Raw genomic sequence first — 25,808 nt, forward strand, 5'->3', positions numbered from 1 at the left:
TCGACCACTGGTTAGCAACTGCTTCTGTGGGACTGACCTACAGGCACAGTACAATATAGTACATACACCATGTAAGGATTCAGTGCCCCCTTATGGTGGACAGTGTCTCACCAGGATCGGACCTATAAGTACAGTACAGTACAATATATACACTGTGTAGGGATCTGGCACCCCCTTGTAGTAGACATCACTTCACCATGGATGGACCTATCGGTACAGTACAATACATGCACTGTGTAGGGAACTAACGTATTGCCAATACTGTACTGTGCTGAGAATCGAACCCGGAACTCTCAGGTGAGAGCCAAACAGCTTTCCGCTGAACCACAACCATGTACATTAGAAGCTGTCTCACCCTGTCACATTTTTGTAATCAAGTTGCCCCCACCCCCAACTGTGGGCCTGAAAGGGAAAACTCAACCCTCTGGCAACAGCTTTTTACCAAATGATTTTATTCAGTCCAGGAATGGCCTCTAGTACTGAAAGTGTATTTTACGACCACAATCTAATCCCTCCAATTCCAAAGGTCTATCCTAAACCAAATATGATCATTAGGAAATGGCAACAAGAAAACTAAAAATGTATTCCCAAGCTCACTGGGTTAAAAGAATCTAGTACAATTACCCACCACCCTGCATATATAAATAAATGAGTTAAGTGACTGACATAACGCTGTACCATTGGTGATTGTGTTCAATTTTAACAATTGGTGTGCGAAACCATGTTCATTCTGGGTTTTAATACTTTTTTTTGGTGAGTTGAAGGGTTGGCATGGAGGAATATATGAGAATAGGGGTACACATTCGAGGAGGGGCAGCCAAATGGTAGAGCAGTGGGCGATGTGGAGACGATTTGTTTGTGGCCATCTCTTACGGAATCGAGGCATCTGGCAAGACAGATAGAACTTTTTACTAAACTATCGCTGAATGTATGTCTAACGATGCAGCCAATAATGCAAAAGTGATATGGTATGATGAAAATTAAGAAAAAGAAAGAAAAATTAATGATTATCGTGATCATATGAATGCCGGTATGCTCCCATGGTGACATCCTAGGGAATCATACAGTTTTGTCAGGGAAGAAAAAAAAAATAATGATGATGTCATTGCAAGTCTTCAATAGTTAACAATGAAACTTTAACAGATAGTCTTTCCACAATTTACTGCTAACTACATAGAAAAAAAAGTATTAATCATTATCATCATCATCCAATTCCAAACAGCCCCATATAAACAGGAGTATGGGGGCCTGGGGCTAGGTTACTATGGTGACATATAAGACAACTTGCTGTGAAAAGCTTTTAAAATACACAATGTGGGAGAGGGATGACTTCCCATGGTAGCACTGATATACCTTGTGGCTCCACTGCTTAGTCATACAAATGTCCCTCAACTCATTCTTTATCCCTCTGAAAGAAAACTGGTGGAAAGCAGGAGGAGAGCTTCAGTCTGCAGTTCTCTGGTTTCATGTTTACGATGAACCTTGGGCCACAACAACAACAACAACAACAACAGTAGCATAACAGATTTTACAGTTCACAACATAACACAACACAACATTATAAAGACATATGGTACTGACCCACCTATCCTCTGAAACCAATTATTTCTTGCATTATTCTTGCCACTGCAGAGCATTTAACATGATAAAGATCCCTAACCCCTTTTAGCTCAGACAATGATCAAGTGTAATCAATTTGGAGGGTAAGTTTGACTAGTAACTACCTCAGTAATTAAGGTGCATCAAATTTCATGGAACCACCATTTGGAACACTGGTTTGACTAATAACCAAAGAGACTCATTCCTACCTCAATAACTAAAGCTCAGTGAATTTCATACAACCACAATTTAATATTAAGTTGTGCGAATGGCCAGTTCCATCAGCTGAAAACAAAGCGACAAGTAAATTAAATTAAGTTTAATGGGGACTTTCTGAACTACAGCTTTGAGATACAGTCCAAATAAATGTGCCTTATAGTCTGTTTACTCAAATCTGACAGAGCCCTAACCCCTTTCAGCTCAGTTGATGTCAAGATACAGTCAGACTGGAGGTCTGACCTGACTAGTACCCAAGGAGATGCTTCATTTACAACTAAAGCTTCCTGAATTTCGTGCAACAAAGGCTTATCATATTCCACACAACCACAGCTTTGTATTCAAGATGGTGTGAATGACCCAGTTCCATCAGGTACAAACATATCGACTACAGAGCAGATACTTTCTAAATCATAATAAAATCACCTTTGGGCAAGAATTATAAAACGATGTCACCATATTCAAGGGAATAAGAGTACACCAGCACCAAATTAACCTAAGATCACTGAGAAAATATCTAGGCGCATGTACTTATCATAATCATCATCGCCACCACCATCATCATCCAGATCTCCTTTCCCACTCCAAGGTGAGGTGGGAAAAGAGCGAATTCATCATCATCATCACTGTCATTGTCATCCAATCTCCAACTGTCCTTTACAAAAACAGGAGCATAAGGACTCAGGGCTAAGCTACTCAGTCCTGAAACTTAAGGCGATGGTGACCAGCCTCACTAGATCCTGAGTGGCATTACATGAGCAAGAAACGCAAACCATCCCTCAGACTGAAATCCTTAAAGGTACAATCTAGTTGGAGAGCATTAACACACTAGACCACCAGGTGTCAACTGGTTATGTGGTTACCTCCCAGAACAGTAAATGGCCTCCAGGATCGTAAGAAGCCATTAGGCTGATCACTACAGAATTAATCAAATCAAATCAACCAAGTAATGCCATGATTTCTCTTACATCAATAAAATCTCAGTTATCCATTGTCACAACAGCCAATTCACCGCAACATCCAAAGCTTTTTGCTCAGCACTATTAAAGCAATATCCGGTGCCAAAATGGCAAGCAACCAGTGGTCCTATGCTGTATCTGGCAGCAAGCCTTATCATCTGGCTCAGATGCAGGAGCCAACTGACACCCAGGAAAACCCCACATTGCACCAGCCGATCAGAATGCATTGCAGGAGTGGCCCACCTGGCATGTCAAGCCTACAGTTGCTCTCTCATTCTCTCCCCTGGATCTCGTATAGTGAACATATATCTGTGTGCTCTGCTCTCATGACCACTCGGCGGCAAAACCCTAGTGCTGTGACTTACTCTGTGGTCTCCCATGCCTTGCTTGGTTGCTGCAAAGCTTGTGGCCTCTTAGTGCTTCGTGTCCTAGTGCTCTATTGTGATTCTGATATTACTGTACACATGGTGCCTAAATCACACAGGATTAAGTGCACTGTACTGTACTGCATGGTGTAAAACTCTACCCTCCATCGATGCCAACACTACAAGAGTACACACTACAGAGTACTGTATAACTGTACTACAATACTGTATTGTATTTTATGCATAATTTTCACCTTTTGCTCATGAGAAAGCTTTTAGGATAGAGGGTTGGGACGGATGGTAACTCATTATCTGGTTCAATGCCGAATGTTAAGCTGATGGGAGAGTACTATGCAATATCCAGCATTCTGCAATACCTGGCATAGGGGATGACTGAATTAAGCTGGATAATTGAGAGCTTACAGTACAGTTACGACTCACAATAGGAGAGGTTTGCATCAAGTGAAAACTATCACATAATGATTTATTGTGTAGTGAGGCCGATATATATAACATGGGCTCAATGGGGATGGGGAAGGTGCCCTCAACCATGAAACCTAAAATTCCCCCAAATATCTTTGCCACCCACATGAAGCATGTCCTTGGCTGGTCTGAGTCGTCACTATGGGTCCCTCTCCCCCCGCCCCCCCAGGACTGGGGGACAGCTGGAGGGCCTGGATGATAAGTCCAGGTCCTCAGGAGAAGGTGAAGAGAGATGGGCAGAGCAATATGGCCTGGCCAAGGGAGAGTGATGCACTGGGGCCAATGGAAAGTGCTGGGCTAACATCAATGGAGATCGATGAGCTGAGGCCAATGGAGAGCATAGTGGTGAAGGTGAGCTAGACCATTGCACCTGGTGGCAATGAAGATGAGGCAGACATGGTGGAGGTAGGTCATGCAGGATCATGCATTTCCACACCACTCACTGATGGCCTTGGCTCTTCCTCGATGCTGCTGGGAGGGGAGAAGTAGGTGATGGTGGTTTGCCATGCTGCCTTTTTCTTAGTTGCCAGGAGCTCCCCATACGCCTTGAAGTGTTGTTTGATGCCATGCATTGATGCGTCAATCCTTGCTGGGATTGGGTCCTTGTCCTAGACGAATACAAATCCTTTGTCCATTGTCACTAGGAACTCCTTCAAGGTCTCTATATTGAGAACACAAAGGTGCCCATCTTCACTGCCACCCACACCACCTTCCTGTGTCTCCACCACCTGCTCCCTTAGCTCAATTAGCTCCTCTGTGAACAGCCGCTCAGTGTGGTTGTCTGGGACTCTTTCACATCTTTTTGTTGACCTCTTCAAATCCCACCACATCAAGGATGTCTCAACGGATGTTCTACACCACTGGGAACCCTGTGAAAGGAGTACACACACTCTGGCCATACTTTGCGCCAAATGGCATTAAATGTGCTTGGCTGCGCCTCCTTTCATGCCACAGTGATGTTGTCAATGGCGTGCTAGATGTTGTAATTTCTCCAGAACCACCACACCACATCACTGGAACTCACCATCTGCTCCATGGTGTGGCAAAGATAGTAAGCCCTGAAGGTTGCCATGACACCCTGATCCATCAGCTGAAGCAATGATGTTGTGTTGGGAGGCAGGTACACCACTTTGATATTATCCATCCAGTCCTCCATGCGTGTAAGGTGGCTCAGGTCGCTGTCATAAGTTGGTGAGGTTGATCCTGCTGGCAAAGTCACGCAGATGGGGGGACAAATATCCTGCCATATATCAGCACTAGAGTACAGAGGTCAGTCAGACCCCAGGTTTAGCCTTTCAAATAACCCCAAAGTTCTCCTTCACACACCGTGCCAGCACTCAGTGGTTCTCCCAGTGGTAAACCACAAGCAGCTTGAGCTTCATATTCCCTTCTGCATTTGCACCACAGAGGAAGGTGAGACAGTCCTTGGCTGCCTTAAACCCTGGTGCATGTCATTCTTCCTTGCTGATTCCAAAACAGGCCTGTCTTGTCAAAGTGTAAGATCTGTTTTGGAGAGCAACACCCTTCATCTATCGCTGCCTTCAGCTTCATGGGGAGGTCACAGTTGCCATGTGATCTGCACTAGCAGCCTCGTCATGCGCAGCCACATGTTTAATGCAAGCATGGGCCTTAAACCGTTCAAACCCATGCTGGCCTTGAACTCTTCCTTGGCCTCCATACCTGCTTACCCCTGAGGTTCTTCCATAGATTGAATGCCTTACTGCAGATGAAATTGCAATGAAGAGGCTACTTTGCTCAGCTCAGTTCATTAACCCACAGAGCTAAGAGATGCTCCATCTTCACCACATTAGGATCCTTTGCTCAGGTTCATCCTTTAGCAGTCAGGGAAGGCACATTCTGTGATGTTGTGGACTGGGGCAGTTTTAGGGTGACCTTGCTCAGTCCTTCCCCCTCTTTGTGGTACTTAACAATGTCTAATTTTGTGTCAAGGGAAAGGTTATGCCTTACTCTTGGCAGCATCAGTAGCACCATGCTTTCCACTGGGGGCAGCACCAGACCTGATTTCCAAGTGACGAGTTTTGCTTATTTCACACATTTAAAAGTCTCTCTTAACTTACTATCGCATTCAGCACTATTCATAAAGTACTTGCACTGTTACATGGCAATACTGATAATGTTGTGCTGGTCTCTCACAAGTAAGGTTAGATAAATAAGAGAATGCAAGGAAGATGATCATGGGTCTTCAGAGGGTTGGCACAAAGGCCGCTGCGTGCACAGGCCTAAGACGAGGGTTCTGCACATGTAAACACATCAATTAATAGTAACTAAGGACACTCATTTCTATCTCATGACTAGGACTCATCATATTTCTAGCAAACAGAACTGAATATTTAAGCTGTAGGTGTTGCCACATTCTGCTGTGTGAAAAAAAATGCATATAGTAACCAAGGAGCCTCATGTCTACCCCATAACTATGGCTCATCAAATTTCATGCAAGCACAAATTAGTATTCAATTTGTAAGAGTGGTCCAGTTCTGTCAAGTGAATATACCTGTATACCTATTGTAATAACCTAGGAGACTCATTTTTACTCGAAGACTAAGACTAATCAAATTTAACACAACCAAAACTTAATATTCAAACTGTTAGAATGATCCACTTCTATTAGGTGAAAATTAACAGCATAGTACAGTACTAATGGTGTATGAGTGGTCCAGTACCATCATATGAAAACGAAGGGTATGTGGTCCTATGGGAAGACAGCTCCACAGTTGCTACACCGACGTTCCCTCATGGCTAGGCAGCAGAGAATACCAATTGGGAAGAACCAGAAGGCGCAGCAGAGACCAGCCAGGGTAAAGTCTTCACTTAGCACACCAACCTGTTAAAAGTGATTATTCAGCATACCTAACATTATACCCATCCATCATCCAATCCTATGTTGCCCCACATAACATGAGTAAAACAATTACCATAATCATCACCAACATGAGTAAAACAATTATCATAATCATCATCCCAACCTCTTTTTCCAACCTAAGGATTGTACGAGAAGATTATTTAGGGGCGATAAAAATCATCATCATCATCCCAACCTCTTTTTTGCCACCTAAGAAAGGGAAGCAATCTGTCAAAGTAAGAAAGACACAAATATTCTTCTTACACTTCCTCTGTCTGTTTGTCTGTTTCTATTTCTTTGTTTCTGACTAGCTCTCCCTGTCTCTGTCAGTGTCGGACTGTCTTGAGGACAACGCAAATTTTGGCTGCAGTTTTGTCTTCACTCAGCACACCAACCTGTTAAAGATTATTTAATGCTGCAAAACAAACCATCATCATCATCATCACTGTCATAATCATCCTGACCTCTTTTTCCCCATCTTCAGATAGCATGGGGCTGGGTCCAGAGAGCAAGGGAAGAAAAAAATGATAGAAACAAAAATAAAAAAGTACAGGAAATAAACAAAATAATGCAAGGCAGTCATACATCATCTAATCCACTATGACCTCATCAGGAGCACAGGGGTCTAGGGCAACACTGTTAATTCCAGACATTTAAGAAGCTGAGTAATTAGTTGCTTTCCCCCGAGGGGTATTATGTCTGCAATAAACCCTGACCATCCCTCTAAATTATATGGGCCACATCTCACTGAAGTGCAATACCCTCCAGACCACCAGGCATTAGAAAACTTTATGAATATGAGGGCAATGGTGCCAATGCAATACATCAGCACACAGCATGAAGGCCTACTCTTGATCTCCCTACATGAATTAGACTACTGGTTCATTATAATATATAAAATAAAACATACCATGCAATCTGGACAGCCTCCCACCATACAGTAATAGCATCGGCAGCTGGGATAACTACAAGAAAAATGAGGCCTAAGGTAATGAACTATCATGCCTATGCCCAGAATAACAAACACACACACACACACACACACACACACACATGCACGCTCACATATATGTAAAATCTGTTTTTTCTTGCTCTCTGGCTCTACTTCACCTCATCCTTGGTTGGGAACAGGTCTGATATGATGATCATTATGAAAATATATAGCTTACTCAGTAAGCTGGACATCTTTCCATCACAACAACATCAGAAGTGGAGTTAACCACAGCAGGGAAAATGCCTTAGGCAATGGACTACTGATCTTACAACCAGAATCAGACACTTGAAAAAAAAAAAAAACTTCTACCATGTTTCTTCTTTCTCCCTGGCCCTTCCTCACACCATCCTTCCCTATCCTTGGCTGGAAGAGAGACTGAAATGACTATGAAAACAAAAATGACAATGATAATGACAAAAATATACAGTACGGTATTAACAAAACTTCGTGGTACGTGGTGGCGACCATCATCCACTCAATGTAGTGCTGCCTACTTTTTCCTTCACTTTTTATCATTCTTTTTCTGTGTCTGTGCTCCTCTCTTCCTGTTTCTCCCATCTTTCCTGTAACTTATTATTACTCTTCTTTCCTTTTCAGGTGCTTTTACATTGAGTGACAAGACTAATGGTTACCTGTACACCAGGAAACCCTTTAAACGTACAATGCTGAGTGGTAACCATTTAACCAACCCATAAGTGTTCCCTATGTATCAACAAGTGGGTTGGCAGAGGGTTAGTGCTGCTACCCATAAAACAAGTAACTCAAAGTCAAACGGCCACCTCTTACGGGATTATGGCATCTGCCTATAGACAGAAACAAACCCTGCAAGCTGGACATCTGTTATCCACTATAACATAAGCAGCCTTAGGGAACAGGTTGTTGTATCTATGCTCACAGACAGACATCAAAAATAAATAAAATGTACCCTGCAAGCTGGACATCCTCCCACCACAATAACATCAGCAGCGGGGTTCACTATAATGGGTACGGTGCCGTACGATGGTTGCTGTGTAGTGATAATTGTGGTGCTTCCCCCAGGGGCCGGCACTGCTGTGGCAAACCCTATTGGGGATTGTGGTGGTGGTGAGGTTGGTGGCATCTGCTGGTAGGGTGGAGGAGGGCCCACTGAAAAAGAAGATACAGTACCTAGTTAGCTCTGTAAATTCAGATGATGTCCATTTTGGTTTATTTTTGCTGCTGTGATAAGATTTTGTTCAATTAAGGAAAGATTTCTCATACAGAAGGGCTTATTAAGGCTATATCAAACCCCTTCATAAGGAAGAGGCTCAATGGGTAGAGAGGTGGCCTGCAGGTCTAACGGACCCAGGTTCGAATCCCGGCTGGGGCAGGGAACAGTTTAAGGATTTGAATTTCATTAAATTAGGCTTTACTGATCTACCAGAAGACCCGCCGACATGTCGTAAAAATACCCCCGCTAATACCAATACACCAGTCTTGTATGAGACAGCCCTAGCATGTATTCAATATGGACGGTGGGTGTTAGCGCCGAAGTGGTGACATGTAGAGGTGTATGGTATGTAGGAGGACTGCTGGGCCTTGATAGCAGGCTGTGAAGCCTATACCCAGAGTCGGACACATAAAAAAAAAAAAAAAAAAAAAAATCCAAAGTTGATTAAAACTGTCAGGAAAAAAATACAATAAGAAATTCCTAAGCTCCATGGGTTGATTATTATCATCCTGCCCTTTTTTTCCCACCTACAGATTTGGCTGCAGCATTAGGGTAAACTTGGAAAAAAGAAAAAAGAAAAAAGATACTCCTGAATTCTTGGCTGAGTTCTGTGGTGGTGGATGGCATTAATGGTTGGGAGGGAAAAAAAAAAAAAGCACACCGCAAACACAAAATAAGGGCCGCTATACTATTTTCATTTTAAATTTTCTTAAAATTGCCATCTCTCCATCCTGACTGCTGAGGCCTCCAAATACACTAACACATCTGTTGCTTGTTATGAAGAAGTGCTATGGAAAGGGTTCACTACAAAACAAAATATGGTATCTACTTAATCATCATCATCAAGTAATGCCTTTTACTGTGACAAATGAGCAAACTTGAACAAGTAACCAAAGATGCTCCACAATGCTGTGGTGAACTCTATCAGTATGGCTTGTGGTGAAGCGGGCAGAATCTACAGGCATGGTGGAGGAAAGCCCACTTGGAAAACAAATACAGTACAAGTAATCTAGTTAATGATCATCGTCATCATCAACCTGATCTTTTTCTTGTAGAAACATACAAGATGACAAGGAGGTGCACTGTGCTGAATAAATGTGCAGCAAAATCTCCTAAGCCACTTGAAACATATTATACCTTGACACTCTCATGTATGGTATCTGTAAAATTTTAGCATGAAAATAATTTGCATTAAGAAAAAAAAAAAAAATGCACCCTTTGGAACACAGGTGCCTGGGCTGGGCTACCACAGTCCAGAATATTTATGGGTAGGCAACTGATCTACACCCCTGGTAGCATTTACCGTATATGGTAGAAAAAGCTCCTGACCACTTCTGTGACACAAACCATAGCATGCAGGCCATAGCATGTTCCAACCCGACAGCTTTATAACTCTGTGCAGAATACAGAACGATCCCAGGGATCACAACTGTACCAGTACTTACTTGGCGGGACCGCAGCATAAGGAGGTGGTTTTTCAGCCATATTGTTGATACACTGATGCTTTCCTTCTTCACAAGCCAGGTGATGACATCAACACTGCAAGATTAAGGTATACATCAATTGTATCATTCATATAATTTACAAAGGCTTCAAAATGTTTGCATGCATTGGTCTTGGTTACCTAATGACAGCTCTCCATGCTGCTCAATCTCTGGCAGCTTCCCTATTCAGTCCTTTATCCCTGAGGTCACACTCTATGACCTCGTCCCATGTTGTTTTCGGTCTGCGTATCACAACCTTACCCCCAACATCAATAACATTTATTAATCATCATCATCATTCAGACCTCATTTCCCACCAACGGATGGGGTGAGACTGGGGGGGAAAAAAGTAAATAAAAAAACTAATACACATGCCATCTTGTGCACTGAAGACTGACTGATGCCATCTTAGAACACCATTTTGGCATTAAATTACTGGTACCCTTATAACTGCTGACTTTTCCAAACCTAACAAATTTTTGTAACTTAACCCAACCTAATTTATGCTATTAACCTAATCAAACTTATCCTAATCTAACCTAGTAATCCTTGTTTATTGATGGATTCACTTCATACTCGAAGATGCACTTCTGCACACCTTTACAAAGTCGCTGAATCAATTCAGAGGTAGGTAAATATTTTTGTTAATTTTTAAGAGGTGGTCCTATGTCTCCTTGAAGATCACTCTAATTTGACCAAAAACTGCCAGTTTCCCACTTTGAATGCTCAGTTTTATCAACAGATTAACACTAGGAAATGATACTATTCATGAAGAAATGCAATGGAACGAATATAGAACCGTAGCACTCTTGTTTTGCTGCGGAGTTGGATTCTGTGTTGGCAAAACAGACAGTGAAACAGCATGACAGCTCTAATACATAAAATTTACAATTACATTTTTCTCAGTACAGTAAACTATAACATAATTCTCCCTGTGACAGCTTTAAAAAGTTGCAGAAATGCATAATTTTGAAGATATCAACAATAAAACCAACAGTTTTACACAAACCAGGAAAGCGGCCACCCATCATGTCGGACTTTTAGGCTGATTCGGCTCCAATGTTACAGTCAGTTATCAGCCGTCCCTACTACCTTAACCTAACTGAACCTATCCATCTATCTACCGTATAGTCTGACACCTTAAGTCCGTAAGGGGTTGCCACAAACAGATCGCCTCCATGTCATCCATTTTTTTGCTTGCAGCCAACCATAAAGGGTGGCCACAAGCAAAAAACATCCAGTTCTGACTTGCCTGAGGTGAACAAACTCGCTGAAATAATAATACTGTATTATTTATGTCCTTGGAGTGAAGTAGTTTAATCAAGCTCATTTAGCAGCACACACTCTAGGCTAACTTGTAATTGTCTTTTTTTATTTCTCTCTCTCTCCTCATTGTGTACATCAAAGTACATTAAAAGAATCAAACAAATACTGAACTTCAATACCTTGATTAATTGCCATAATGGTCAAGGAAGTGAACTGTAAGCACATACGTCTGCACCGAGAGCTACGGTAGGGAAAATGGAGCTATGTTTTATCCCGACTTGGGGGCGGTCGCCTATGACGACTGGAAACAAATGTCAAAAAGCTGGTACTGTATTTGGCATACATTGAATTTAAAAAACAAGGGCAATGGCAAGCGCTCAAGAATGCATTATTTTAACCCAGAAACATGATACCAATACAGATATGAAAACCAACTCCACTGAGCTCATTAGCAATATAATGAAATAACTCTGTGTAACGGATTGCCAGATGGAAGGCCAATGTACGCATATGCAAAATAGCCAGTCAAAAGTATTCATTCATGGGTGTGATATTTTTTATTGAGTATGTAAGTGACTACTGGCCTACAGTTTTGCTGACTCTTGTCAGTTCACCCAGACATATAGAATAGTCACAGCTGTTATGATACTTCTGGCATAGGACCGAATTTGGCTCGCATGCTAAGTTAGGTAGCAGACAAAATTCTACAAGCCCCTAAGTAGGGTGTCATGAATGAATTGCACAATCTTTAGCAACATAACTGTTTCCACAATCTGGATGTCATAAATGAATTTATAATTAAGAACGATAGTCCCTGTCACTGAACTTTCCTCATCTGCTGATGGAAGCTCTCCTGCAGTTTTTCCTAAAAGGCTACACGTCAAAAATTCTGGGCCAAGGCAAAGCCTAACCTACCGTATACTTAGCCTAACTCTCCTCAAAAGCTTATCAGGCACTAATCACTTTTTTTTCTGCCAATGGGCTACGTGTAATAAGTTGCAAATATGTCGAAAATCTGGCGCTACTGTATTAACTTACTGAACTCTCCTCGAAAGCTTACCTATGACGGCTCAAGCCTACCCACGCTCCCCTCAGTGCTGAATGGCAGAAGTAACGTTGAAAATTGTGAAACAGAACTTCCACGCAATTGTATACTGAGAACAGCGTCATGTGATGATGACACCTCGCTGGCAGGCCGCAGCTGACTGTAGCGTTACCAGATCCAGCATAAAAAGTATGCAAAACAGGCTAATCAGAATCTCTACATTAATACCCTATAAAAATTACTGGAAAACACAAAATCCTGAAAGATCATCAATTATTTGAAAAATCTTTAGAATATGGCTAGTTTTCTTGCCGCTGGGAGTTGAAAACTATTAGTAAATAAAAATAGTACGAATTTATATCTAGCAAAATGAGCTAAATTTGCAACACTAGACACATTGCCACTGAGCCACCAAGACAGTCTTGATAGAGGGATCTTTATCTTCATCTCCGAATATTCTGTTATGGATCAGATAGGGACATCTTTGCTCACAACATCTGTAGATTGTAAAACTTCAGGGATCTCTTCCACTTCTTATACTGAAAATCATGCTACTACTCTGCCTACGAGAACAATTCCAAGACAGGTTTGTACTAACACGCTACGATTAAAGGGAAGTTGTAAACAAATGAAATGATTAAAAGGAAGGTGTAAACAAACGAATGATTAAAAGGAAGCTGTAAACAAATGGCGCATTCTAGCGAGGTTCAGGATTTCTCTCTCTCTCTCTCTCTCTCTCTTTTACTTCTGGTGAGAGATGTAGCGATCTCCTCGAGGATCTCTCCTTGCCCAGCAGAGCTATGGTCCACTGGTCCTAGCGTGAGGAGTTCTCTCTCTCTCTCTCTCTCTTATTTCTGGTGAGAAATGTAGCGATCTCTTGAAAGATCTCTCCTTGCCCTGCAGAGCTATATAGTCCATTGGTCCTAGCGTGGGGAATTCTCTCTCTCTCTCTCTCTCTCTCTCTCTCTCTAACTTCACCTAAAATAAGCCAAGCGCAACAAAACAGAACTTTGGAAGATGGTGGTAGTCACGAAGAAGTGCTCTGGAGAGGATTTACCTTTTTTTTTTTTTTTTTTTTTGCCAGAGCAGGAAAAGAACGAAAATCTGACCCAAATTAAAGAGTATAATAATATTTAACATTATGTTGTCAACGCTGACGCTGCCATGAGCGCCACGGAAGTGGAAACACGGTCTCTGAAAAATTAAAATTCCTATAATAGGCCCTATTTGGAATTATAAACATATGGATAAGTAAGTATTGGGCTCCAGTTGTTCACAAGTTACTTTGAACAACCTAATGGTTTCCTGTAAGCCAGGAAGCCATTTACAACGCTGGGTGGTAACCAACCCATACGTGTTCCATTCAACAAGTGGGTTGGCGCGGGGTTAGTGGCCCCTCCCCATAGAACAACTAACTGAGAGGCAAACGGCAGCCCCTTAAGGGATTATGCTGTCTGGCTATAGACAGATAAACTGAACAAGAAGTGTAATGGTACAAAAAAAAAAAAAAAATGGAATGAAAATACTCACCAGCTTGTACAATGACTTGGATGTTATTCCTTGGATGTTCAAGACTTGTCCTTGAGAAGCCCATACACAGCAGATGATCTCAAGTTGTCTTAGTCTGATGGCTTGTATCCTGGGGTGGGTGAGTGGACTAAGCCTACCATGTAAGATAAAAAAAAAAAAATCTAATGGGGGGAAGGAGCAATGGGGAAGCCAGGGGTCTGACTAGGGAAGTAAGTGAGATGTTACACACAGTTGAGCCCCCTGGTTATCAGTGACATCACATGAACGTCCCTCTGTAACACACTACATTTGTTACATCCAGGAAGAGCAAGGAAAATGGTACAGAATTAAATTTGGGAGAGACGACTTCAATTTATGAAATCAACAAATTAATCAAGAGTAACTAAGTGAATGTGTTAGTCACCAGTGACTAATTTGTATGTATCTGTCGTAAAGATTTCAGTTACTGTAGGTAGCCTACTCATCCATTCAACATCGAAACAAGTATTACCCCATCAAGAGCATACAGGTATTGGAGACTTGAGGGATGCCTTCCTGTGGTCGTTGTGAAAAAACTGGGTGGTGGAGGTACCTGGTTAAACATTTAAACTTAATCCCCCGAGAGGAGGAGGGTGTTCTGCCAGGGAAAGCAGTCTCCAGTCCACCAGGTTCACAGCTCGGATGAACCTGGGACTACAGCTAATAAACGGTTAACGCATACGGGCCACACCCGGTTGAGGTGCTATCCTTACCTTTTCCTGCAGGTTTCACCTAAGGCGTGGGTTCTCGCAATGGAGTCCGTGAACCCCCATGGGTACCGAAGACTGTTTCCAAGAGGTGCTCAGAGGGCTGGTGAAAACTCAGTATAGAATACGTTATTTTTTTATATCCTCATGAGAATACTGAAAAAAAAAAAAAAAAGCTTCCAAAAACATACCTGTCATTCACAATAAAATATAGTTCCCTTCAAATATCCCTATCATTCACACTCATATAATTATAATATTTAGCCTACTATCTTAATTTAAAATACTGTTAACACCGACACTGCTATAACAGTACGTTCATACTTAATTTGCTTAATAATTACCATTTAAATAATTTTACAACAGCTAGTACGTTACTATTCTATACCGGATTAGTGTTAATGGAGTACAATTCCATTACAAGGCCTATAGTCCTGGGATACGGGTCCAGTGCTTATAGTCCTGGGATACGGGACATGTGCCTATAGCCCTGAGGATACGGGACATGTGCCTATAGTCCTGGGGAAACGGGTCGCTGATCTGATAACTCGAAGGATATGTAGTAAGACGTTTAAGAATCTCTGGTCTAGAGAGATTGCTGGGTAGGGGAATCATCCAGCTTTATTTTGTCTTAGCTACCCTAAAACAAACAGCCTTCAAAAGGACATGTTTGTTGCTGTTTGCTTTCCACTGTACCGCTTGTGCCCCTTCGAACGATCAAATATTAAAATCCTTTCTCGATTCTTGTCTCTTTCTCACTGCTGGATTTATAGAAGTTTTAAAATGGCGTAATGGCCTTGGGTACAGAACATACCACACACAGATGACTGAAAAAGCGCACCTCAGTCCATTACGTCGCTTTAGGCGTCAATGTATCCAGCGATTAGACAGGGGCAGGGGAAGCGAAAGGAGTTTGGTATTTGACTGAACAAGGATGACATCGTAGTGAATGAATACGTACCCTCTTGTTCAATGCGCTTGTAATATTCAGGTAATCATGCCAAAAATAACACACTAGAGATATTGCTGTGTAATATTATAAACAAATCGCCCAGGAAGAGGTACTACGGTACATGATTTCCTATGCTAACGAGAATACGGCTCATTACAACCCTCCGAACCATTTTCGGTAAAGATGGCACCCGGAACCATCCAGTAATGCTCATCTAAGGTGCTTTTTTTGGGAGCAGGCCGCCCATCCTCTCCTCCCACTTCCTTGCCACTTTCGCTTCCGCCCAAGTCCACGCCACTCCCGCCCAAATTCACGTCACTCCCGCCCAAGCCCACGCCACTCCCGCCCAAATTCACGCCACTCCCGCCCACGCCCGTCCTCTCCATGACCGGGTGGAAATTCATCAACTTCACCTCAGTCTCCTCCGTCTGTGAGCAGGGCTGTGTGTACCCCCGACTGAACACCTCCTCCAGGCGAGACTCGAGATCTGGGGAAAAATGAATCACGGGAAGTAATCACAGGGTCGTATTCTCGTCGGTTAAGGAGGTCCCTAGCATCACTTCCTTGGCGATTTATTATGCATATTACATCTTCCTAATCCTTTGTGTGTTATCTAGATCTGCTTCACATTGACCTAGATTGCAAAAATAACACATAAGATTATATTAACATACCAGCTGCATGAATAAATCAATAAGGAGGAGGTGTTATGGGGACTCCCAGCATAAAGGTCGTTCTCTAAGACCCTTTGCTGGTCGTTGGAGGCTGTGAAAATTACGCGACCCTGTATTTTAACTGGCACGCATCAACATCGGGCCATTCACTCATCATTCAAGCCCCCGGAATCCTGACTCTACCCGACAGAAATAAACAAAATACCACCCACTCTCAGGAAGTATCATCCGCGTTCATCAGATCTGAGAAGTTCAAGAGTTTACTTTCAAGAGTTTACCTATGAAGTTGATGAGTTTACCTTCGAAAGCTTACCTTTGAAGTTGTTGTTAGTTGTGGTGGTGGGTGGGCGGTCAGGAAGCAGCTTCTGTGTGGGAGGAAAACACTACGTATAATATAAAACTTCAAAACACACAAAAAACACAAAAAACTACAAATCCGAAAAACACACACACACACACAAAAAAAACTAAGAAAAAAAACACCATGTATCATAAAACTGCAAAACAAAAAATTAAAACTGGGAAAACTAACAAAAACACTATATCCACACACACACACACACACACACACACACACACACACACACACACACACACAAACACTGCGTATATATCATAAAAAAGGAAATCCTGACCTATAAACATGATAAATGAAGACTATTTGTCTATCTATTGCCAGACGCCTTAATTCCACAAGGGGTGGCCACAAACAAATCGCCTCCAAGTCGCCCTGTCCCCCGCCATTTCACCGCCCTGCTCCCAGCTCACACCTTCTCTCATATACCTCCGCCCTACATCCCCCCATCTCATCCTTGGCCTCCCCCTCCCTCTCCGTCCCACCACCTCGCTCATATACACTCTCCTCGTCAGTCTCTCGCTCTCCATCCTCTCCACATGGCCAAACCACCTCAGTGTGTTTCTTCTAACGCTTCTTATCACATCCACATCCACATCCACACCAAATGAAGTCAAGAGCTATTTATTACCACGTACCGTAATTTTTCCGCTGTAATATTTACTCTTAATGTGGATATGAATTGATTAGCGGGTATATGAAGAAAGGGATACAAGCAATTTTATACATATATTTAAACTTAAGAGAGTCTGTGAATACGGTGGGGGAAAAGGGAAGATGATGATGATGATGATGATGATGATGATGATGATGATAATGATAAACAATGATAAGTGATGACGATGATGATGATGATGACAGACAACGATGATGATTGATAACGATAAATGACGATGATAATGACACAACGTTAAGTGATGACGATGACGATGATGATAATGATGATGATGATGATATACTTAACTAATATGTGTAATTATTTTCTTCGGGGCAAATAAACTGCGCTTTTTCTCCTCTATACTGCCGCGAGAGGCCTGCCACGGGTAGCGGTATAGATTCGGCGAAGGACAGTCTCGTTAAATCAGTAGCGAATAATTGGTTCTGTGAAGATCTGCTACGCTTTCGGCTCGATTTCAGTTCCTTGACCCCCCCCCCGGCACGCACGCACACACACACACACACACACACACACACACACACACACACACCGCTCGCTGGTGCAGTGGTAACGTTCCCGCTTGCCAACTGGTGGACGGGAGTTCGCGCCTCGCTCAGGTTGCGAATAGTTTCACTGACGAAGTGGGTGGTTACTGTCCCCCTTGAGCAAGGGGACGGGTGTGTGCGTGTGTGAAGGTCACAGCCTTGCCCTTAGATCGGACTATATGAGCTCTCAGCTCCCTTCCGGGAGGGTAAAAGCTGACGATCACGACCATCAAGTGATCCTGGCCGACCCGGTGAATTACACACACACACACACACACACACACACACACAAAATTGTTCTTGCCCCTTCTATCTGTGTATTTGCATAGAGTATAAAAGGCAGACTCTCTCTCTCTCTCTCTCTCTCTCTCTCTCTCTCTCTCTCTCTCTCTCTCTCATTATACCTCGATATACTTCTTTTACTTTAATCTGGCCTAAAATTGCCCCCTATCTATCTTCAATGCTGAAATGTGAAATAAACACTAAAATATGATGCTAGTCACGAAGAAGTGCAATGGAATACATGTACAGCGGTAGCATTGTCACTTCAAGCTTTTTTCTTTTTTTTTTTTTTTTGCTGCGATATTAGGACAATGTAAACATAAAGAAAAAGCTATTGATCTCCATTGTTACTTATGAATTTTTTGATAATAATAATAATAATAATAATAATAATAATAATAATAAAAACTACTGAATCCCACTGCTCCCTATTGATCTGAATTACCTGTTTCTTTCAATTCACAAAATTAGTTGCAGTAGGAAAGAGATATTCCGAAAAACACCTCTAATTTAACTCTACGACTAAGAGATCCTTCCTAAGTTAAAAAAATTGGAGTGGTGGATTAATTACAACAAGAACACAAAATTTAAAACAAGGAGCTAAAATGACAACTGCAACCTTCATTAAAAAAACAAAACAAAAGGAAAATAGTTGCTTCACTCAATACACTGACTTCACGCCTTCCACTATTTTTTCCTTCATTTTTCCCCCCCCTACTTCATCTACTGTAATTTCTGGCTTAACTGTACTTACTGACTTTACTGACTGCACTTGGAGCTATAAACTTCTGACTCTACTGCACAGCGTGATAAGTAGTGAAAGTCTGCACACTTACCCTTGCAACAGCTGATAACAGGGCCGCACCAAATTCCATGTTATATGCAGGTCACGCAACGCATACGGTATCTCCCTCTTCTCTGTATAACCCCTTCCTCTCGTCTCTTTATCTGTTTCTTCTTATTTAATCTGTTTAGTTTTTCCTTCCTCTCCCTTCTTTAACCCCTTCCTCTCGTCTCATAATCTGTTTCTTGTTTAATCTGTTTATATTTTTCTTGTTCAACTTCTTGTCTTTTTCAGGTCACGCACTATCTTCTTCTCTTCATCTCCTTCCTCTATCTTATTACCTTTTTGAACTGTCCTGCGATTTCAGACTTTGCCCAATTTCTTTTGATTTAAGCACATATTTATTTCATATCCATAGGTTAATTTTCTTTATTTTTTTCATCTATCAATTTCCTTGTGAAAAAGCACTACGAGAAAAACAAAATCACTGTTGCCAATAATTGATTACACTGAACTCAAGCCGCGTAAATTCCACTGTAATTGTTTTAAGTGGAATAAGTGGAATTCGATGGTGCAATTCCAGAGAGAGAGAGAGAGAGAGAGAGAGAAACCAACGAAATGAATGAGGTAAAAAGTATATATGAAAAATATGTGGAAAAAAGTAAACGAGGGAAGTAAAAAAGAAATATAGATAGACAGATAGCCTAGAGAGACAGACAGATAGACAGATAGACAGAGACAGTAAAAAGGGTAGGAAGAGAAGGAGCGTAGATGGGGAATGATGGATGCTGGGAAGAAATACAGATAAAAAAAAAAAGAATGGTAGAAAGGAAAGGGGAAAAATGTATAGTATATCCACAAGCTGAAGGGGTTAAAAAAAAAAAAAAGATGAGCTGGGAAGGAAAAGGAAGGAATGGAAAGAAGGAGAAAGAAGAAAATAATGTCGAAGAAAAGAATAGGAAGAAAGTAAATAAGAAGGAAAGGGAAGTATGTAGGAAGGAAGGAAAATTAGGGAGAAAGGAAAGGAGAGTAAGGAGGGAGGTAGAAAAAGTAAAGAGGAAGGAAGGAAAGGCAAGGATGAAGGAAGGAAAAGTAGGAAGGAAAGAAGGAAAATTAGGGAGGAAGGAAGGAAAAGTAGAAAGGAAGGAAGGAAAATTAGGGAGGAAGGAAGGAAAAGTAAGGAGGAAGGAAGGAAAAGTAAGAAGGAAGGAAGGGAAAATAAGGAGGAAAGAAGAAAGGAAAAATAAGGAGGAAGGAAGGAAAAGCAAGTAGGGGAAGGAAAGAAAGTAAGGGGGAAGGAAGGAAACGTATGAACGGGAAGGAAGAAAGGGGGGAGGAAAGCATAGGAGGAGAGTCGGGAAAGAAGAGGGGAAGAGAAGAAAGAGAGAATGAAAGAAGGAATGAATGAGGTAATAAAATGAGGAGGCAAGGGGAAAATGAGAATATGAGGAGGAATGAAAGAAGAAAATGAAATAAGAAGACAAATAAGAAAATACGAAACAGGAGGAGGAAAGGAGGGAATATGAAGCACAGAAATACGTAAGAAGAAAGGAAGGCAAGAGGGAGGTATCAATGAAAGTGAAAACGATGAGAAAAGGACGAAGAGAAAATGAATTGTGGAGATAACCTAACCCTTTCAATCCAATTACGTATTTAAAAATCATATTCCTGTTACCAGCAAACGATTCCAATAACCTTAAGAGTGGCTATCAAATTAGAGTGATAATAAAACACCCTTAATTACATCACCCTTTTCACTCTATCTTGGTCTAAAATTGCCATCCCTTCACCTTGAATGCTGGGCTGGAACAACAGATTTACATTAGATTATGATGCTAGTCACGAAGAAGTGCTGTGGACGGGATGTAGAGCCACACTATTTGTCTGCCTCTGAGTTCATGAAATACACTGCGGAAGGACGAAAATCTGAGGCCGAAGTGAAAAACAGCATAATTCCTAGTTTGCAAAAGGAAAAAGATCTGGCCAAAATTGAAGTGAAAAAGAGTATAATTCCTTCACTTAAGAGGCTGTTTTTTAAGTGGAATAAAATCGTCTGGCGGTGGCAAAGAATAATCCGAAATTTAACGTCACTGGAATGAGGGGATGGGGTGTGAACGGGAGCCACTGCCGCCACAGACTGAGGCCCCTGTCGACATAACCAGGGAGAGGTGCAATATTTCACAGCAACAACCTTAATCTACCTCATGCGCGCACTCTCTCTCTCTCTCTCTCTCATACACACACACACACACACACACACACACACACACACACACACACACACACGGGGCAGTGGCAAAAATAAGAGGAATGTGTTATGTGGTACCGATTTTATAACAGAGAGAGAGAGAGAGAGAGAGAGAGAGAGAGAGAGAGAATTTCCGTCGAAAAAATATTCCGTCGGAACTAAATTTTCCGTCGCAAAATTTTGTCGGGAAAAAATTCCGTCGGGAAAACAATTCCCGTCGGAAAAAACTTCTCCGTTGGAAGAAAATTTTCCGTCGGAAATAATTTCCCTTTGGAAAATTTTCCGTCAGAAATAATTTTCCGTCGGAAAAAAATTCCGTCATAAAATTTTCAGTCGGGAAATTTTTTTCCTCGGAAATAATTTTCCGTCGGAAAGAAATTTTTGCGTCGGGAAAAAATTGCGTCGGGAAAAACTTTCCGTCGGGAAAAATTTTGTCAGAAATAATTTTCCGTCGGAAAAAAATTTCCATCGGAAAATCTTCCGTCTGAAAAAAATTTCATCGTGAAAAAAAAAAATCCGCAGGAAATTATTTTCCGTCGTAAAAAATTTTCCGTGGGAAAAAAGTTTTCCGTTGGAAAAGATTTTCCGTCAGAAATAGTTTTCCGCCGGAAACCTTTTCCCTGTACCCTTTCAAGTAACCTTTCTTCCCTGTTGTACCTTTTCAAGAACTTCATCCTCCGAACTTCCATCCTACTAAGTACTTAAATGCACTCACGTCATCTATTTCCTCACTTTCCAGCCTCATTTTGCATTCAGTGACTTCACTTCTCTCGAAGACAATAATATACAGTACATTAGATAAAACGTCATGCAGTGAAAGGCTAAAGGCAACACCGAGACAATATCCTACATTGGCTTCTCTCACAGGTAAGAACAGTCATATATCTCGTATTATCATCCCCTACATTCAATTAAATTTACAAGCCATACAGTAGCGTCACAATAGAAACCATGAATCACTAAAAAGCATAAAAAAGTCAAAGAAATTATCCTAAAAATGAGGACTGTCTTATGGTTGTGAACAGGTTGCCGTTTTCTCTCAGGTAACGGTGCTCCAGGTGTTGCCATAAGCTGGGTTCTGCACAGCACCGTTAGCACACCTTTCCACCCTCATTCACACACATATAGGCTATGCTCGTTGCCTTAAAAGTTTTCCTAGCATATCCCCCTCTGCGATTCATCTTGCATATTACACTTGAAAATATAAAACCCATTTGCAACTGTAAAATATAAAAGGCTATGAGAGGACATTGACTCTCACAAATGGTTGAGGGGAGGAGAGTTTGCTGGGTGCTGTTCAGGTCTGTCTGTCTATCTATCTACTTATCTGTTGATAGCCAGATGTCTTAATCCCGAAAAGGGGTGGCCACAAACAAAGCGCCTCCACTTCACCTTGTCCTCTGTCATTTAGCTGCCCTCCCTCTAATTCATACACACCCCTCACATATCTCTCCACTCCACCCCTCCCTCGATATTATCCTTTGCCTCCCCCTCACACACACACACACACACACACACACACACACACACACACACACACACACAGGGCTGAAAGACGTCACCGTACTTGCGGGGTTAAGACCAAGACAATATACCTAGAAACCGACTCATGACAACACAAGGCAAGGAGCTGGAAGAGACAGGCACCGTATTCATAATCTTCTTGGGCTTACCTCGGTTTTGAAATCATTTGCTTAATCTCATATCTTAAATCTTGTAACTCTTAAAAAAATAGTCTAAGAAAGGCCTTCGCACTCGTAAGGAAAAGTCGCCGCTACGATCAAGCTGCCGGGAAAAAGCTGCCAGAAACAGCGCTCGTGTGACGCTAGTTAAATTCAAGGAGATAAAAGAACTGAATTGGCAACCTTGAGGAAGCCGGGTCAGTGGAGGAATGCTGGAGGGAAGGGAAGGACTGAACACTAACCTCATTCTGCTAAACACCTCTGCGGATAGTGCATCGATATTTAGAACTAGACGTGTGTGACTATCTCTAAATCCGGAGCCAAAAGATAGCAGGCAACTTCAGAGAACGGTCAGTGGTTGAATTCCAGACGCAGGGAAGGAAGGAAGGATGCACGGAACGAAGGAGGAAGGATGGAAAGAAGGAGGGAGGTAGCTGTTCTTTCTACACCCCAACTGTGTGCAAAACTCTAATTTGGAGACGAAAGAATTAACCTGAGAACCCTGGAAAGACAGTTTGTAGTTATAATATGTCAGCGAGAGGGACGATCACTACCCACATCCTTCACCCTGACCGTACCTGGGCTGGTGACCCTTAAACCTGAGAGCAGTTATTTATTTTATTCTTGCTATTTCCCGGCGATTTTATTCAATCCACGATATGATCTTGGATGATACTGAGTTAATGAAGGATATATCTAACGCCCACCCCCTTCCAAAGTTGAAAAGCCACTCCTAAATTGAAAAAAAATCCTCTGAAAGTACCAGTAAAAAGAATAAAGCAAGAACGTAAGAAATAAGTGTTCCTAAATTCAACAAAAGACTTTGAGATAACAATAAAATAAAAGACATGGGAAATCAGAAATATGTGTCTCTGATAACTGTGCAGACATAGGAGAGTGAGGATTACTGTGTGTGGTGACTCGTGTGATGAGGATTTACTGTGTGTGGTGACTCGTACAGTGAGGATTACTGTGTGTGGTGACTCGTACAGTGAGGATTACGTGTGTGGTGACTCGTACAGTGAGGATTACTGTGTGTGGTGACTCGTGTGATGAGGATTTACTGTGTGTGGTGACTCGCACAGTGAGGATTACTGTGTGTGGTGACTCGTACAGTGAGGATTACTGTGTGGTGACTCGAATAAGGTGAGAATAACATCAAGGAAGTGATAGGAAGCTGTTCTGCGATGGCAATGACCTCCTGGCTCCGCAACGTAAGTAACCTCAACGCGTCTTTCACGGTCGTGCACCATACACAAGAAAACAGTAATCGTGCAGTTTACGTAGGGGGATTTGAACTCTCTCTCTCTCTCTCTCTCTCTCTCTCGTCAAATACAAAGCAAAATGTGGGGTACAATAGAAAGCTTGAGGCACAAATGCTGGAATCAGTAACGTCAAGTACAATACCGTATCATATCGTATAAATTAACGAGAGAGAGAGAGAGAGAGAGAGAGAGAGAGAGAGAGAGAGAGAGAGAGAGAGAGAGAGAGAGAGAGAGTGAGAGTCTTTCTCATTACGAGGGATCTAGAATAATACTGAAATATCACTATGACACTTTGTTCTGATTTAATATACCGATATCAGTATAGATAATGTGTTTCTGCGTTTTGTCTTATCACTACCAATGATAAATAATGATTGTGTGTGTGTGTGTGTGTGTGTGTGTGTGTGTGTGTGTGTGTGTGTGTGTGTGTGAGAGAGAGAGAGAGAGAGAGAGAGAGAGAGAGAGTCACCATCACTACGAGCATTAGAGAGTCAGACAAAAAGATCCTATTACTGAAAGAGTTTAAAGATTGTAAAGAAGCTGAGTAAACTGCTTACATGACATAAACCAGAAAATCTATCTATCTATCTATCTATTGCCAGACGCCTCAATCCCGTTTGGGGTGGCCACAAACAAATTGCCTCCAAGTCGCCCTGTCCCCCGCCATTTCACTCCCCTGCTCCCAGCTCACACCCCCCTCTCTCATATACCTCTCCACCCCATCCCTCCATCTCATCCTCGGCCTCCCCCTCCCTCTTTCCCCCTCCACCTCACTCACAAACACTCTCTTCGTCAGTCTTTCACCCTCCATCCTCTCCACATGGCCAAACCACCTCAGTATGTTCCTCCTAACGCTTCCTATCACATCCACATCCACACCACAACGCTCCTTTATATCCTCATTCGTCAGCCTGTCTCTCCATGTGACTCCACAGGCTCCTCTTAAATAACTCATTTCCACTGCTCTCACTCTTGATTTGTGTCCTTCCTTGTGGCCATTAAAATACTCAGTGAATGTGTAGGTTTATGGTGTGCTTTATGGGAGTACAAGGTGCAACGACACTGATAATTTACTCTTGATATCAGTTTAAGGAACCTGTTATGTCGCTATTGCAATGTCGTGGCAGCTCCGGTACTAAGGGAGACGCTGACGAAGGTACAAATAAAGGGAATACACTGTGGGCTGGCTAGCTAGGGGGGAGTACTTATGCCGATCATGTGGTAGGGAGGGAGGGTCGTGTGAAGCTAGACAGTACTGGTAATGAGGTGTACCCAGATTCAGTGACACGATCATAGCTCATAACTCATATTGCGTGGCAGGGTAAACATGTTGCATGGGAAATTTCTCTCTCTTTTTCTTCTTCCTGTGATACGATAGTTCATTGTAATTTTCCTGTTGTAACTAAGATTCACCTCTGCAGGAAGAACAAGAGACATGGGATGATTCAACACTTTCTAACTTTCCTAATAAAATTAAAAACCTGAGTTACAAAAAGGAGATAATTCTAACTTTACTAGGGTACTGGGGCCCAGGTCAAGTGAGACAGGCAAAGAGGACAAAAGAAAAGATTGGTTGTGCATGGTGGTATAACATTCTCCAGCATCACTGGTCACTATGGACTTATGGACTGTGGGTGACAGCTAAACA

General features: G+C 42.1%; 1 protein-coding gene and 1 long non-coding RNA gene across 2 annotated transcripts in view; both read right to left on the reverse strand.

Moving 5' to 3' along the window:
- LOC145416904 (uncharacterized) overlaps nucleotides 1–5,318 on the reverse strand; it is a 155,868-nt gene extending 150,550 nt beyond the window's left edge. Inside the window, exon 1 of the long non-coding RNA XR_013900369.1 lies at nucleotides 2,984–5,318. This is a non-coding gene — a long non-coding RNA (uncharacterized LOC145416904). The remainder of the gene's footprint in view (nucleotides 1–2,983) is intronic.
- Nucleotides 5,319–6,123: 805 nt separating this feature from the next.
- LOC145416903 (uncharacterized) lies at nucleotides 6,124–12,608 on the reverse strand. The gene is made up of 4 exons (XM_080285767.1): nucleotides 12,476–12,608; nucleotides 10,111–10,204; nucleotides 8,402–8,601; nucleotides 6,124–6,464 (listed from the first exon to the last, which is right to left on the reverse strand). The coding sequence occupies exons 2-4, from the start codon at nucleotides 10,148–10,150 to the stop codon at nucleotides 6,333–6,335; spliced, it is 372 nt and encodes a 123-aa protein (XP_080141893.1). The 5' UTR covers nucleotides 10,151–10,204; nucleotides 12,476–12,608; the 3' UTR covers nucleotides 6,124–6,332.
- Between the last annotated feature and the right edge of the window lie 13,200 nt (nucleotides 12,609–25,808).

This window comes from Coenobita brevimanus, chromosome 108 (assembly GCF_032717465.1).
Source record: "Coenobita brevimanus isolate Jiangsu-jjx chromosome 108, ASM3271746v2, whole genome shotgun sequence".
Lineage (NCBI taxonomy): Eukaryota > Metazoa > Arthropoda > Malacostraca > Decapoda > Coenobitidae > Coenobita > Coenobita brevimanus.

What these genes read in the sequence shown, in the direction of transcription:
- LOC145416903 (XM_080285767.1), bottom strand. Translation starts at nt 10,150, where the DNA reads ATGGCTGAAAAACCACCTCCTTATGCTGCGGTCCCGCCAA. An exon ending in TTATGCTGCGGTCCCGCCAA is followed by an intron (nt 8,602 to 10,110) that starts GTAAGTACTGGT and finishes CTTCTTTTTCAG; the next exon opens with TGGGCCCTCCTCCACCCTAC. An exon ending in GAGGATGTCCAGCTTGCAGG is followed by an intron (nt 6,465 to 8,401) that starts GTACATTTTATT and finishes CACTTTTAACAG; the next exon opens with GTTGGTGTGCTAAGTGAAGA.